This window comes from Larus michahellis, chromosome 4, assembly GCF_964199755.1.
Source record: "Larus michahellis chromosome 4, bLarMic1.1, whole genome shotgun sequence".
In the NCBI taxonomy this organism is placed as follows: domain Eukaryota; kingdom Metazoa; phylum Chordata; class Aves; order Charadriiformes; family Laridae; genus Larus; species Larus michahellis.
Window position 1 is genome coordinate 20311968 of NC_133899.1, and position 15609 is coordinate 20327576.

Genomic DNA, 15609 nt, shown 5'->3' on the forward strand with positions numbered 1-15609 from the left:
GGGAGCTTGGGGTACTCACGTTGTGCCGCTGTGTGCTCAGGTAACTGGTGGTGCTGGGACCACTCCAGTCTCACCCCCAGTTTGGTCATTGCTGGTGGCATGGAGGGAGCCAGGAGTCTCTGTCCCCATCTCATGGCACCAAGAAGTCGTAAGTCCCAGAGCAGTCCTGTGCCAGGAGGTGCCGGCACGCAGGGACGGGCTGCCCGGTGAGGGTTTGCCTGGGCCACGTGCTGTCCCAGCAGGCACCGAAGGGTTGGAAAGAGCCTGCGGAAAACATGATGCGAGTGAGTCTGGGTTTAAACTCTTTTTTTCTCACCACAAGGTTTTTTAGCTCTGATGCTGAGTGGTTAGCTTCAGCCGGACATGATGCGGCCAGTGGCCTGGCTGGTGTTGGTCTGGTTGGGCTGGGGTCAGACCAGCTGGGCTGGTGTTGGACTGGTTGGAGCGGCATTGGGCCAGTGCTGGACTGGTTGGGCCAGTGTTGGACTGGTTGTGCCGGTGTCGGTCTGGTTGTACCAGTGTTGGTCCGGTTGTGCCAGTGTCCTGCCTCTGCTGGTGGCTGGCAGGAGGCAGAGGAGCAGGACCATGCCATGAGCAGGATGTAGCAATGCTGTGCTGGGGAAGGGGCCCTGGGTGCTTTGAGCAGATCACTCGTGCTATTAAAGCATTTTATTAGGTGTTTTTCTGTCTTGGGAGGGTTTGGATTACCCCGGGAGCTTCTGTTGCTTGAACAGCTTGTCCTCCTCCACCAAAGCTCCCTGGGAGCAGCCTGCCTCCTGCTGAAGGCATTCCTGCTCCACGGGCTGGCTCCATCCTCCATCTAGCCTCAAACGGACAGGGCTTTTCCTCTTCTCCCTCTTCAGAAAAAAAAAATCCAAATGCCGAAATATGCTAAGTCTCTTGTCTCACAGTGCGGGACCCGGGGGAGGCTGGCGGAGGACGGGGCGAGCTGCCAGAGCTTTCTGCCGCTGGCTTGAAGGCATCTGCAGCTCGTGGCTCCCCGGGGAGAGCCACGTTAGTCATCCCAGACCCCTTTTACTTCAGCGCTGGGTTGCCCGTACTGTTGTGGGCTAAGGCACTAAACAACACACTGAAGCTCCCAGGGGAGGGATCTCCAAAGCACAGGAGGGGCCACTTCCCGTACCTGCACCCGCTGGCTCTCGCCGGGCAAGGCAATTGTAAAGTAATTTAAGATCACAGTAAAGAAAGCAACCATGGGGAATCACCTCTTTACGTTGCTTTATTTATCTATAAATGAAGCGGTGCTGATGTGCCTCCCTGCCCGCCCTCCCTCCCATTGCAGCCTCCTCAAGTCTGTCCCAGGGGTGACGGATGCTGGAGGGGCTATGTACTGGGTGACCTATAGATCCTGGAGGGCTATATTGCTGGGTGACCTGTGGGTGCTGGAGGGCTATATGCTGGGTGACCTATAGATGCTGGAGGGCTGTATGCCGGGTGACCCATGGATGCTGGAGGGCTATATGCTGGGTGACCCACAGATGCTCTAAGGGCTATATGCTGGGTGACTTATAGATCCTGAAGGGCTATATGCTAGGTGACCCATGGATGCTAGAGGGCTATATGCTAGGTGACCCATAGATGCTGGAGGGCTATATGCTGGGCAACCCACGGATGCTGGAGGGCTACGTGCTTCCCGTGGGGTGGGACAGCCCGTGCTCATTCCTCCTGTGGTCCTTACAGTCGGGGACACAGAGGGGAGGAGCTCGCGGGTGGGATGTTGGACGGATGCTGCCCCAGCCGGGTGCCCGCCGGCGCTGGGTGGTCGGTGCAGGGTCTCACCGCGCTCCCTGTCTGCCTTGGCAGGTGTATGAGAGCGGCAGCAATGTGGACCAGTTCGTGACCCGCTTCCTGCTGAAGGAGACAGCGAACCAGACCCAGTCGCTGCTGAGCTCCGTGGAGAGCGCCGTGGACGCCATCGACGAGCAAACCAACCCCGCCAGGTCTGCAGCACCGCCTGCCCTCCTCCCCGCTGGTTTGGGTGGAGGGAGAGGAGGAGGATGGTTTTGCGGGGCGAGGGAAAATGCAGCAGACGGTGCGCAGGAGCAAAGGGGAGCTGGGCGAGCGGCTGCCTTTCCCTTTGCCTCCCTTCCCAGCTTCCCGAGAGCTCTCAGGGCTTTCCTCCGCCGCTCTGTCCTGCCCTGTCCCTGACTCTCCCGCAGCTCGAAGGGTCCCTCTTGACCCTTTCACCCACGAGCGGTGCGGGGAGGGGGATGCAAACCGGGGGGGCAGCACCCCAGGGATGGACTGGGGGGCACTGACTGCACAGGGCTGCATCGGGGGCTCTTCTCCAAGCAAAGCTGTCCAGGTTGAAGCGTGGGCGCCAGTGGCACGGCAGCTGTGTCTGGGGTGTGCTGGGGACGGCCCGCGGCAGGTGGCTTCCCGTGCCAGCGATACTGTCCCTCCTGCTGGGGCACCCAGTGAGTGAAATCCTCCGCAGGGGCAAAAGGTGCTTGTGCATGGGGGACAGGTCCCATGTGAGGGGACCGTCCCCATCCCAGCAGCCCAGCACATCTTACCAAGCTTGGAGAAGATGGAGGAGATGCTTTCAAGATTTCTCAAGTGCTGCTAGGGCTAAAACATAAGGGGTACCCGTCAGCATAGCCCAAACCTCAGCGGAGCCCCACCTTGGTGTCACAGTGTCACTCGCCTCCCCCGAGTACCATCGTCACAGGCTGTAAGCAGGACAGGTTGCCACGGAAACCGTTCATCAGCTGCTCATGAAGCGGATCCATCTCCTGCCATACCTGCTCAGGGGATGCCTCGGTTTCCCTGAGCCGCGAGCAGGCAAAGGGACCAAGGCTCGCGGACCCCAGAGAGTGAAAATCCCAGCCCCTGGCTGGGACGCCACACGACGTACCCGAATGCTTCATTTCAGCCAGGTCTCGGCATTTTGGGTTTCAACACCAGCATCAGGAGCGTCCCAGGGCAGTGTCAGCGGGCTGGTCTCGCAGGAGCCGTTGCATTTGGGACACAGTGAGACCCTGGGCAGCTCTGGTGACATCTCACCAGCTTTCCTAGGAGAAATGCACTGGGTTCCATCACCCCGCAGCGCTTTCTTCTCCCCCTTTTGGAAGGAAACTGCTGGCCTGCAGCAAACCTTGCAAAAAACATGTGGAAAAAGCGCAAGCTCCTGGGAACCAATGCGGAGGAAACGAGTCCAACATCAGACGGAGCAATTAGAGCCCATGAAAGACTTTGCTGGCTTTTATTTGCTGACATGTGGGCCCAGTTCATAATGAGGAGTATTGTAGTTGTTTCCTCATGGTGACAATAGCCAAAAAAAACCCAAAACCACCCCACGAAATATAATCTCACACATCTGCATGGAGACAAAGGGGTGGCCTAAAAAGCACCAAAATAAAGGGCCGTAAAACGAAGTGCAAGAGCAGAGCATCCAAGCCTGAGACACCTCATTAAATTGTGATTAAAAAGAAGTCTCTGTCTGTTCTCGCCTAATTTCCTGCCTATTGACGGGGGATTATTCAGCGCTGGCAGTGGGATTATTACACAGCCTGTAGCGACCGGGATGTTCCTGCCACCTTTATCGCTGTTCCCGCTTCCTTATCTTGGGGATGCTCTTTGGGAGCAGCTCGTCACGTCCCTGTGTGCTTGTTCAGGTCCACACCAGCTGAGTTTTGGGGGCAACAGTAGCCTGGACATTGCTCCCTTGGCACCAATGGAGGCAGCTGGAATTGCCCGGGGTAGCCAGAGAGGGTAGAGAGAGCAGCCGGCTGTTGTTGTGCTGTCTCCAGCCGGGAGCCAAATGGCTGGTGAGAGATGCCAAGAGGAGCCAGGGCTCCCGGGCACCTCCATCAGCAGGCAGCCAGCGTGGAGCTGCTCTCGCTGGAAGGAAACGCTGGAAACCCCTTGAGCAGCTCAGTCACTCCCTCTGCGGCTCAGGCTTCCCATCGGTGGAGGAGGAAGGAAAGAGGGGGTCATCCTTCCCAAAACTCATTCCCATCTCGCTGCACACAGATGGCGGCTGCAAACCCTGGTGGGGATGGCAGGTCTTAGCATCCTCTCTGGCTTCCAGATGAACGAGGGCCTGGGGGGACCGCTGAGGAGCTGAGGCTGGATGGTCTTTGATGTCTCAGGGGTACGTGTGTGCACACCCACTCCTTTTCTCCAAGAGGTGTTGCAGGATGAGCCAGGCCAAATGGGCTTTGTAGCCCCAGAGGAAGAAGCAAGGTAGAGGAGATGCTATGGTGGATGTGTCTCCATCCTCCAGGAGAACCGTTGCTGGAGCCCCTTGGTGGGACACCAACAGCCCGAGAGGATGAGGCCAGGTGGAGGAGATGCTATGGTGGCTGTGTCTCCCTTTGCCAGGAGAACCGTTGCTGCAGCCTGTTGGTGGGACACCCAGCCGGGCGGGCGGATGTTCCCTGCTCATGGGCAGCAGTTCGGCCATGGGCAGCCTGTGTGGTGTCCGTGTGACAGCAGCTTTTCCCGTGTGTTAGTCACCAACGCCATCCGACTGCAAATCCAGCCCCGCTAAGGTGCGGCCAGCTGGCCGGGCACAGCTACCAGTGCCCGAAAAAGTTGCATGTGTCTGTTCAGGGGAGAAGAAGGTTGTGACCCCCCCCAGACCAGGTGATGCTGAAGGACGGGATGGGAGGGAAGCCCACGCTGCCTGTGTGCAGTGTGGGCACTGCTGCTCTCCATGAGGTCTGGCGTCGGTGGCAGAGCTGCCAAAAAGGATGCTTGTACCCGGCTCTGCCCTCCCTGACGGTCCGTGCGCTCTCTGGTTGCAGGCACTACCCCAGCAAGGCTGGCCACGGTCTGATGGACACCTGGTACGACAGCCCCGTGCCCAGCTACTCTCCCACCAGCCGGATGGTCCCCAGGGATTATGGGAAGAGCTTCCAGACTGGTAAGTGGTGGCCTCTTCCCAGCTGTGCTGGCAGCCTGGGGTGGCCCAGGGTGCTTGGGGAAGGGAGCTGTGATCCCAGCGGCAACATGGAGGTGATGTTCAGCGTCCCCGGAGGGCAGCGGGTCTCTCGGGGGTTGCCCATGGGTGCCTCTCGCTCCATCGCTGCCTCCCGGCTCCCCGCAGGTTCCCCCGACACCAAGGCGGAGGGCCTGGAGGGGCAGATCAACAGGCTGGCCGAGCTGATTGGCAGGCTGGAGGACAAGGTAAGGGCCAGCGTTTCCATGCGTGGGGCTGTCCCTTGGGTGTCCTCAGGGGCTTGGAGGTGGCCATGCCCATCCCTGTGCCATGGTGTGCACAGGCCACGGGTGGGAGCTGGGTTGCTGCTGCTGGTGTTGGAGGATGTTAACTTCTGATGAGCTGCCAGCAGCTATTGGATGTAGAATGATTAACTGGGCGTTTATTTAAACAAGAAAAAGACATAAGGAAGAAGTCAAAGGCTCTTGTAGAGGCAGTCTTACTCCATCTAGGGACTGAAGGAGAGAATGTCCCAGTGCAGGAGGTGTTTCTGAAATCCTCCTGGTTCTCATTTTCAGGGCAGAAGGGGAAGGGAGGCAGGAAGGCGGGGAAGGCAGTGGTTCAAGGCAGGAAAATACCGATTGCGGTTGCCAAAGAAATTAAGAGCATGCCAGGGGCTGGGGAAGGCACAAGTGAGCATTGAGGAGAGGTGGGTACCCCTGCTCCTCTGTCCCCGGGGCAATTCAGGGGCCGTGACAGGGTGACGGCTGTTTTGGGGCTGATGCGAGGAGGCGGTGTCGGGGATGTCGGCGGGGCTGGGAGCACGGGGAGCCTTGGCAGAGGGTCCTGACAGGAGGGCGCAAGCGGGTGTTGGAGCCTTCCCCTGTGGGCAAGGGGACATGGTCTGTCATGCCAAGTGCCGGGGAGGGGGGACATGCAGCCTCAGCCCACCCCCCTGCTTCAACTCCCCCCTTTTTCCCAGACTCTCTGGTTCGACCTGCACCAGCGGCTGTCAGACAGCGAGAGCACGGCTTGCACGGTGAGAGTCCTGCTGGGCTGCTGGCCTGTCCCTGCGGCATGGCATCCCACTGGGGTGGGGGTGTATGTCAGTCACCCTGTTTTTCGGGTCTCACGTGCGTCTGTGTTTTGGGGGGGGCGGGTGCCCGGCAGTACCTCCTCCTGGTGCGGGACGAGATGACGGTGTCGCACAAGCACCTGGGCGAGTTCAGCAGCTCCCTGAAGCAGTACCTGAAGAGCGTGGCCGGGGAGCGGGATTGCTTCCAGTGCGTACCGCCGGCAGACGCGCCCTGGGGGGCCGGGGGCTCGGGGGGGTTGGGAGGGTGCCCAGCAGCCCTCGCAGCAAGGGGCACCCCACCAAGTGAAGGACTGAGGCAAAACAGCCAGGATTTGGGGTGGGGGGGTGGGGGAGTGGGGGTGTAGTGATGCTCAGCTACCAAAACTCTTTTGCATGGACTCGGGGGGTTCTCCCCCGTCCTGGGCTGCTGGGGCTGAGGTCACCCCTCGGTGCCCACCCTATGGGGGGGTGGGCCTGTGGCTGCAGAGGCCAAGGCAGGAGGGAGGCCCCATGGCTCTGGGCTCACCCCTCTCCCGGCTCCTGCCAGCGTCACCGCAGTGAAGCTGCCCGATGGGGTCACCTTCATCGTCTACGAGTTCTGGGAGACTGAGGAGGACTGGAAGAGGTAGGGGAGGGGGCGCAGAAAGCTCGGTTTTGGGTGGGGTGCTTGGGGTGCGGAGGGGTGTTGGAGCTGCCGAGCCCTGTCCCCTGTCTGGCGGCAGATCTGGTTCTCTGTCCTGGTGTTGTCCCTGTAAGAGGGGACGGGGGCCTGGGGGGGGGTCTCTGCGCATCTCCCACCTGGGGATGCCTTTGGACATGGGGGCCGGGAGGTCTCGCTGTGCTGGACCATGGCGGGTGCTTTGCCCAAGGGGAGGGTGTGCGGGATTGCTGGCACCCAGCCCCTGCCGGAGGGGTGGGGGGGGCTGGGATGGTGATCTGGGGGGGAGGCTGTCACCCCCTCTCTCCCGCCCGGGCACAGGCACCTGCAGAGTGCCACCTGCAAGGGCTTCCAGCACGTCAAGGTGGACACACTGAGCCAGCCCGAGGCCATCTCCAGCGTGGCCGTGCCAGGTAGGAGGGCGGCCGCCCTGCGGGGTTGGGGGACAGGGACCCCCGGGTGGCCAGCACCGCTCCGCTGTCGGGGAGTGGGGTGGGGGGGGCCACAGGGTGGGGGACAGCGCGGGCTGGGCTGCGGGGGGGCGGACAGAGAGGGGTCAGGGTGATGTGGGGCCGGGCAGGGGTGACCCTCCGGTGCCATTCCCCCACAGCCGCCTGGTGCACCCTGAGCCGAGAGTGACCGCCGGTGCCGGGGGGGCCGCCAGCGCCTGTCCCCGCTGTGGGGTGGCTGCGATCCCCAGCATGTCTGGGGGGGGGGGGGTGGGTGGGAGGTGTCGGTGTGACCTGTCTGCAGTGAAGGAAACCCCCGTGTGTGTCCCCAGCACCCCAGAGATCCCCCCCCACAGCTACCCCATCACCTGGGTCACCTCTCCGGGGGGCGTGGGGGGGTGTGTGTGTGCGTGTGTTCTGGGGTGGGGTGTCCCCCCCGGGATCTGCCAGGGAGGGGCTGGCAGGGTTTTTGGGGGGCATGCCTCAGGCAGGGGCAGGTGGCGTGCGATGGGGAAGGGGCGAGGCAGGGGCGGGTGATGAGGAGCAGGGGTGGGAGTGGGAGGCTGGAGCTCCCCTGGGGGGGGGGAAAGCTGGGGGTCCCTGCGTCCCCAGGGCCACCTGGGGAGGGGGCTGGGGTGTGAGGGCTGTGCCTGGCACAGCGTGCGTGTGTGCCTGCAGGGACGGGGACCCGTCTCCCTGGGCGGGGAGGGGGGTGTCAGGGTGGTGGCAAAGGGGGATATCCCTTAGTCCTGCGGGTGCGGGTGGTCCCAAGGGGTTTCCTTTGTGCGTGGTCGGTGGCAGTGGGTGCCTTGCAGGCATGGGGGTGGCTCCCCCCCCCTCCCCCCTCCCCCCAGCCCCCTTGCCTGGGGTCTGTATGTCTGTCTGTGTGTCTGTCCGTCCGTCTGTGCGTGTGCAGCGCTTGTCCTGCCCCCACCCCGCCATGCCCGGGGGCCCCTCAGGGTGCGTGGCGATGCCCTGTCCTGTCTTTATTAGCCGCTGTACACCGGCGATGATGATGCCAAATAAAACCGCGATGGGATCCAGCGGTGTAGCCGTGTCCAGGGTGATGGGGCTGGGGGGGTTGCAGTGGGGGGCTCATGGTGGGGGTCACGATGGGGGAGTCCATGGCCCCTCAGCGCAGCAGCCCCAGCACGGCCAGGGCAGCGCTCTGCCCGCAGACGAAGGCGCCGCCGAGGACAGAGAGGACGCCCCAGGCGATGAGAGCAGCCCTGCGGGGACATGAGCAGGGGGACGGTGGGACAGAGACAGCCCCCAGAAACGTAGCACCCCCGGCTCCCCCGGGTGCGGGCCCCTCCGCGGGGTCTCGGCCTCCTGCGCCATGCTGCTCTGCATCGCTCCTGGCGGGTGGCCGAAGCCCCCAGCAGCCCCTGCGGCTCGTCCCCTGTGCCCACTGCAACAACACACGAAACCCGGTCAAAAGCCTGGCAGCCGCCACCATGAGACCACCCCAGGTTCTGCCTGCGCCTAGTGGGGCACAGACCCGCATCGCCCCCACCCCTACTGCCACCCTTGTCCCCTCCCGGTCTCCATCCCCAGCCCTGCCACCCATGGGTCTGCATCCCCCTGTCCCCCCCTTCCCCGGGCACACACCCCCCGCCATGGCTGGACACTGAGCCCCTGGGATGCGGCACTCACCACCAGACCCCGCTGCTGCTCCGTTGCGGGGCCGTCAGCACCGTGCAGCCTCCTGAGCTGCCCCGGGCAGGCTGGGACTGTCCCCTCGCTGTCCCCATCACCCCAGCTCCTGTTGTCCCCACTCCTCCAGACGGCGCTCCCGGGCTCACGCCCTGTCGGATCTCCCCGAGGGACCGCTCCAAGTCCTTGTTGCCCACCTGGGTGTCCCTGCTCGCCTCCTGCCTTGGCCCCCCAGCACCCTGGGGGCCACCCTTGTCCCAAACAGCCATGGGGCCCCCCCAGGGCACCCTCTTGGCCAAGACCCCAAGGTCCTGGGGGTGCTGCCTCCAGCTGCCAGAGGGAACAGGACTCCCCACATCACCTCCACCCTCACTCAGACTCTGCTGCTCCCCCGCGGGGACACGATTTGGCACACGCTTACCCCAAAATGGGCCAGCGCCATGCCAGGGTCCCCCTGACACGGGCTGCTGCCGTACCCCCAGCTGCTCCGGCCAGGAGCGGTGATGGGGACGCACCGCCCTGGCACAACAGCCGCTGACCACCTGATGGCACCGTGCCCCTCTGTCCCCCACCCTGACCCCCACGGGGCACCCCAGTGCCCCCACACCCCGCGGCTCTCCATCCCATACAGCCTTGCAAGGGGGCTGGTACCCGGACACCCCCCCCCGATGCCTGGGCTCCTCCCCGATACCCAGGCACACTCCCAATACCTGGGCACATCCCTGGCACCCGGGGTACATCCCAGATACCCTGGCACATCCCGGATACCCAGGCACACCCCTGATACCCTGGCACAACCCCATTGCCCAGGCACATCCCCAATGTCCGGGCACATCCCCGATGCCTGGGCTCATCCCGGATACCCAGACACATCCCAGATACCCAAGCGCACCCCCATTGCCCAGGCACATCCCCAGTGTTGGGGTACATCCCTCCACACCCACCTTTCAGCCCCACCACAGACCCCACATCCCCCAGCAACTGCTTCTGCTTTTAGTGCCTGCAGGTGTCCCAAAGCCTCCCCCTCCTCCTGGGGCTCCCACCTTGGCCAGGGTGACCCCTGGGGACCGTGCCCGGGCCGTGGGATGCTGCACCCTGCCCCTGCCCCGGCCCCCAACCCGCAGACACTCACTTTTTGCGTGGCCCGATGTTTCGTGTCCCAGTCATGCACACCAGGCACAGCCCTGCCATCATCACAGAAGCTCAGCCCCACCACCATGGCACCCCTCACCCAGGTCCCACCGCGGCATCCCCCACAAGCACGTCCCCCGCACCCCCAAAACGGGGCCAGGATGGGCCACCCACCACCACAGCCCCCCTGGTTCCTGCAGCGATGCTCTTGGCACCGGTGAGCCCTCCCCTCCCTCCTGTGGCTCACTCTTGCCTGGGAAGATGAAGATGAAGAAGGCGCTGATGCCCCCGATGAGCTCGATGACTTTGCCGATGTCAGGGACGAAGAGGGCGATGACGAGCGTGGTGGCCATCCAGGCCACTGTCAGTGCCACCCGGCTCCGCTGCTCGTGCGCCTCGGGCACCGCCACGGCCCCGCACTTGGGGGTCACCCACATGTCCCGCACCACCGACCTGGGGGGCATCAGGGGGGTCACGGCACCCAGCGGAGCTCCACTGGCCAAGGAGGGGGACACCCAGCTCGCCACCGCCCCCTCACCTGCCCAGCAGCACCACGATGGGGTAGATGGTGACGACGGAGATGCCAAAGAGCAGGCGAGCGACAATGACAACCGGGTCGTTCCCTGGGTAGGACATCAGGACGTCGGACGCCACGGCCTCACCGAAGGTCATGTAGCCATAGAGCCCTGCTGACGGGGCGGCGATGGTGGGCAGCCATGCCGGAGAGAAGGACAGAGGAGCCCGAGGAGGATGGATGAGCCCTGGGGACAAGGGACCCCTGGGGCAAGGAGGGGGTGAAGGGCTGCGGCGCTGTGGTTACCGGTGAGGGAGTAAATGAGCAGGCAGATGAGCATGGAGAGCACGGAGACAGCGACCCAGTGGGAGAAGCTCTGGTTGCGCATGCTGCTGTAGATGGCCACGCAGGCCTCGTGGCACTGCAAGGCACGGGCGGGACAGTGCAGGGACAACCCCCAGCACCTTCCCTCCCACCCATGGGTGCCCTATCCCACTCTCCTCTGTCCTGAGGGGCTTACATCCTGCCCTGCAGCCACCTCTCTGTCCCCTTCCCTGGAAACCTCCTTGCAAGGGATGGTGTCCCCCTGGTCCGGCATGGCTGCCAGCACCACCCCGGCAGCTGGGGACAGTGGGGACAGGGTGACCTACCTGGAAGCCGAAGCAGATAGTGGGGATGACGCTGAAGACGGAGGCCCAGGAAGAAGCCCTGTGGCACGGGGGGAGGAAGCGCAGAGCAGAGGGCATGAGGCCCCCGGAGGCAGAGGGGACCTTAGTGGCATAAGCTGTGATGCCTGGATGCCACTGCGGGAACCTCTCGCCTGGTGATTTTGGGAGAAGGGGGGATTGCTAGGGTAAAAGTTAGGGCTGAGGGCTGGGCTGCCACCCACCCACCGCTGGCCCCAGCTCAGACCCCCCTGCCACTGCAGGCCACCTGCACTGTCTCCAGCCCTGCCCCATGCCACTGCTGACACCACAGGGGACAGAGTGGAAGGGATGTGGGGGTGACACCCCCCCACCCCCACCCCCCACCTGGAGGGCTGGGGGGGCTCAGGTGAGCCCAGGCTCTCTGCCTGCAGGTGGTACTTGAGGACGATGACCAGGGTGAGGTAGCAGGCGGCCAGCGTGCCCAGGATGCTGCCAGGGCATGGGAGAGTGTCAGCACATGGACCCCTGGCACCTGGGGTGGGGGGGGGAGGCCCATGGCCCCACTGGGACCTGGGAGGAGGTGGCATGGGGCACAGGGTGCCCAGGTGGTACCTCGAGTATTTCTGGAAGCCAATCTCCCTGGGGACGGAGAGGGGGAAGATGACGAGGATGCAGAGAGCCGAGAGGGTGAAGCGCTGGTCCGCGTACCAGGGGGGCAGCGGGGGGGCCCCGCTCAGCGTCCCGTTGGGGTACAGGGAGTCACACACTGCGGGGGGCAGCGGGGGGGGTCAGCTGTGCCCCGAAAGGTGGCCCGAGGGGGTCAGGACCATGGCAGGGCCAGGGAGCCCCACGTCCTCGGGCTGGGTCCCAAGAAACCCCTGGAGCTGCCCCCAGCCCACACGAGACCACCTTCCCCTCACTCCCGGCACTCACCGGCCCCGAGTGCGTGTGTGAGGTCAACTCACGTTTCTCCAGCTGGTCGCCCACCACCCTGAGGAGGGCCACGGAGATCATGAAGAGGTTGAGGAGGAAGCAGACCTCGCAGAGCTTCCCCACCGCCGCCCCGCACACCGCCCGGACGACCCCCTGGTAGGTGGGCTGGGCGCTGAGGGCCGCCGCGTAGCCCAGCACCGCCAGCCCGCTCACCAGGAAGACCAGCGAGCCCTGCGGGGACAGAAGCACCAGCCGGACCCTCCGTCACCCCCCCAACCCCCCCGGAGCAGGGGGATCCAGCAGGGCCATGGCCAGGGACCAAGTTGCCTTGTGGCCCTGGGTCACACGGGCCAGCAAAAGGATGGAGAAGCAGCCGTACAGGATACTTTGTGTTTAGATTTGGGGGTTTGAGGACATGGAGGGGATCAGCCACCAATTTTATTTCGGGTTGAGTTAAAAGCCAGCTAAAAGGGTGGCTGCGGATGCCAAAGAGCATCTCTAAGAAGGAGAGGGTCCGCACCAGCACCCCCAAAAGCCGGAGCAGGAGAACCCCACCATCCCTTTGCCCCGTTCCCCGGGCCGGCAGGTTCCTCGCCATCCTCAAGGGGCTGCGTCCCCCGCAGCCCCTCGCCCCCGTCCCCCGCCCCGCATCGGGCACCCCCCGGTCCCCCCCACCCCTTACCATCTCCACCAGGAGGGCGGGGGCGGCCCCGCCGGCCCTGCTGAAAGCCCAGGGGAAGCTCAGCAGCCCCGCGCCCAGAGCCGACTTCAGCATGATGAAGACGGCGCCGGCGGAGGAGAGCCCGGCGCTGCCCCCCCGCCCCGCCGCCGGCAGCAGGGGCCGGCCCTCGCCCGCCGCCCGCTCCATCCCGGCGCCTCCCCGGCAGGGCTCTGGGACGGGGGCGGGCAGGGGGAGCGCAACCCCCTCCGCCCCCGCGGACCCCCCGCCCCCGTGGGGAGGGGGCAGGAACCGGCCGCGGGATCCCCCTCCCCACCCCAACCCCCGCCCAGGCAAAGCCCCGTCCCGATCCCACCCCCGGCTCGGGTGCAGGGGTGGGGGCATCGCCCCGAAACCCCCCCGTGGGCCAGCGGCGCGGGGGGGGACGACGACGGACCACGGTTCGTGGCATCCCGCTGGCCCACGTCCCGCGGGCATCCCCACGTCCCAAAGAGCGGTGGGAAAACCAGCAGCGCCAGCAGCTCCCAGTATGGGGCCGGGCTGGGGGCTCCCCGACGCGGCTGGGTTCCCCGCATCCATGGAATTCCCACCACAGGGCATTTTGGAGCATCCCGGGGCGGGGGGCGGGGGGGGAGACGGCTGCAGGCAGCGCCCATCGGGCCGTTTGGCTGGTGGATGCGCCACTGCTCGCGGGGCGCAGGACGGGGCCAGCACCCCTCTGTGTTGCCACAGCAGACGAAAGCCCACCGGGGTGCTCCTGCCCGCCAGAGACCCTATCCCTATCCCATCCCTGCTCCACGCAGGGAAAGGGGGTGCCAGGATAACAGGATGGGGCGACTGATGCTGCAGGGGACCCGCATGGGGGAGGCTGCACCCCACAGGGGACGAGGGGCCCGTCCCCTCCAGAGGGGGACACACAGGCAGCAGCTCTGTGCCGCTGCTGGTACACGCCCCCGCCCTGGGCTCAGCACACGGGACCCCAACGCTGGCTGACAGCCCCTAATGCATTTTTGATTTCCCAAATATGCACCCTTCTGATCTCAGTAAGACGGATAAAGAGACTTTAATCAGCTGCTAGGAGGAATTACGGATGGCTAATTGTGCCTGCCACCTCCACTACATCTCTGCCGCCTACGGGGCTTATAACCATTTAGAAGGGCCCTTCCAGGCCTTCATTAGCTGCACACCAAAGGCTTCGGAAATAATTGGCCTCTACGATTTAGAAATTGGCCACTGGGCTGTAAAATACCAGCCACTGGGAAAGGCTCTTATTCGGACTGGCGCTTTGAGACAGCTTGACTCTGGTTTCAAGGCTGCAGCGGAGCTGTAATCTCTCATTAGCGTTGTGCCGAGAGGAGCGAGCCTCCTCATTAGCACCGACACCAAAGCCTTCCAGGCTCCCTCCAACTGGAGCGCCTCAAATCAAAGGGACGCAGCCCACCCCCCATGCGGGCACAGACCCCCGGGCGGTTTCCCCGCTCAGTGGCTCGGGGCTCCCTCACTCTTATTTTTCCCCCCTTTCTCCCATTTATCTGGGTGCAAGCCATAACCCGAGGGTCCCTATGGTTCGGCAGCTTCACTCACTGCTGTGTTGCCTCAGCAGGTGCCCTCCTCCCCTTATTTTTCTGGAAAAAGGGCTCCCTTCGTTTGAAGACAGTCAAAGGTACAAAGGTGCCTTTGTTTCGGACAGTCCTTGTTTCGGACAAATGAAAACGCAGACATTAGGCTTTGCTACCTGCAACGTCTTCTGAGGTCTGGCCCTTGAGATTTTACACCTTTACCGACAGCTCTTTCACGACCAGTGTGACTGGCAGAGCTGTGGCTGGCTGCTGGTCCCACGAGAGACCCCGATGCCATGGGTGAGTCGGACAAAATCCCCTCCCTGTCGGCATGGACAGAGCTGGAGGAGCAGTGGGCCCCAGCCCCATTGGGATGGCACAGCAGCCCAACCTCGGGACCGTCTCCTCAGCCCCAGCGAGCTTCCACTAACAGCTCCAAAGTGAAAGCTCAGTCCCTCCTCTGGCACAGCAACAGGATGGGAAGAGGCAGGCTGGGGAGCCAGCTTCGGAAGGGAAGAGGCAGGCTGGGGAGAGGCAACCGCTCTCCAGGTTAGGGAAAATGGGTTTTCCTGATCCTTTCTGCAGGACGCTTGTGCACTGTGAAACCTATTCCATGGCCACCTCCTGGAAGGTTTGTCCCAGGCCGCATGGAGAAATGTTCTCTCCAGCAGCGCCCTTCCCAAGGCCCAGCACCACCATCCATGATTATAAGCCCCAAACAGGGTGGGTGCAGTCAGACGGCCCAGCAGGGCTGTCCCCGGCACCTTCTCCCTCCAGCCGTGTCCAGGGCTGTGCAGGAGCCGACGAGCTGCCCAAGAGCCCACCAGTACAAGCCACTTCCCTGCCTGGGCACCACTTTGTTCACCGAGGTAGCCACCAGCTCCCTGCTCCTCCTGGGATAAGGCACTCTTATTTGGAGCAGTGATAAAAGCAGCTGTCAGGGGAAAACTCGCAGCTTCGCTACAAAAGAGAAGCCATTTCAATGATGGCAACATTCACCCACACTGCGTGGCTAGGGGCAACTTGTGCCTGCGTCCTTACCTAAGCCCATAACAAGTTGTCGGCTTTCAAACAGGACAAACCAAAGGCCAGAGGGCTTTTGGCTTTGTGACACACCACACTATGCTGTTAGGTGCCATCCACGCCAGTTTCTTACACAGCTCATCACTGAGCTGCCCTTCGGGAGCTCTCTCCTCATGAGCTGCTTCTGCGGTTTTGAAGGTGCTCAAAACTCCGGGCTCACTCAGGGCTCCCCGTTAACGCTCCAAGGGAAAGTCTACAGCCCGGGATGCTGCTGTTAAGGATAAAGAGATGGGGGAAAGAGGGGGAGACATGAAATGTTTTCTCTACTCAACAACTTGCGCTCTGTGACTGGCAGTGGGAGGAAGGGCCATCTACCACA

General features: G+C 63.4%; 2 protein-coding genes across 4 annotated transcripts in view; one reads left to right on the forward strand and one right to left on the reverse strand.

The window, feature by feature from the left end:
• NECAB2 (N-terminal EF-hand calcium binding protein 2) overlaps positions 1-8131 on the forward strand; it is an 86035-nt gene extending 77904 nt beyond the window's left edge. Inside the window, exons 6-14 of one of the 2 annotated variants that reach the window (XR_012586544.1) lie at positions 1825-1961; positions 4773-4891; positions 5075-5154; positions 5889-5945; positions 6077-6189; positions 6529-6606; positions 6961-7052; positions 7250-7342; positions 7943-8131. Coding sequence is in view for 1 of the 2 variants with exons in the window: in XM_074583192.1 (XP_074439293.1) it covers positions 1825-1961; positions 4773-4891; positions 5075-5154; positions 5889-5945; positions 6077-6189; positions 6529-6606; positions 6961-7052; positions 7250-7278 (705 nt within the window). In the remaining variant the exon portion in view is untranslated. Of the gene's footprint in view, positions 1-1824; positions 1962-4772; positions 4892-5074; positions 5155-5888; positions 5946-6076; positions 6190-6528; positions 6607-6960; positions 7053-7249 lie in introns of both variants that reach the window. The other variant, XM_074583192.1, reaches the window with a different exon arrangement.
• Positions 8061-12837, reverse strand: SLC38A8 (solute carrier family 38 member 8). 2 transcript variants are annotated; one of them, XM_074583190.1, is made up of 10 exons: positions 12652-12837; positions 12002-12200; positions 11649-11802; positions 11421-11525; positions 11040-11097; positions 10696-10810; positions 10414-10561; positions 10129-10328; positions 9877-9928; positions 8061-8317 (listed from the first exon to the last, which is right to left on the reverse strand). In XM_074583190.1, the coding sequence occupies exons 1-10, from the start codon at positions 12835-12837 to the stop codon at positions 8221-8223; spliced, it is 1314 nt and encodes a 437-aa protein (XP_074439291.1). In that variant the 3' UTR covers positions 8061-8220. The 2 variants fall into 2 exon arrangements, with proteins under 2 accessions (XP_074439291.1, XP_074439290.1); XM_074583189.1 differs by having other exon boundaries at positions 8124-8317; positions 10414-10564.
• Between the last annotated feature and the right edge of the window lie 2772 nt (positions 12838-15609).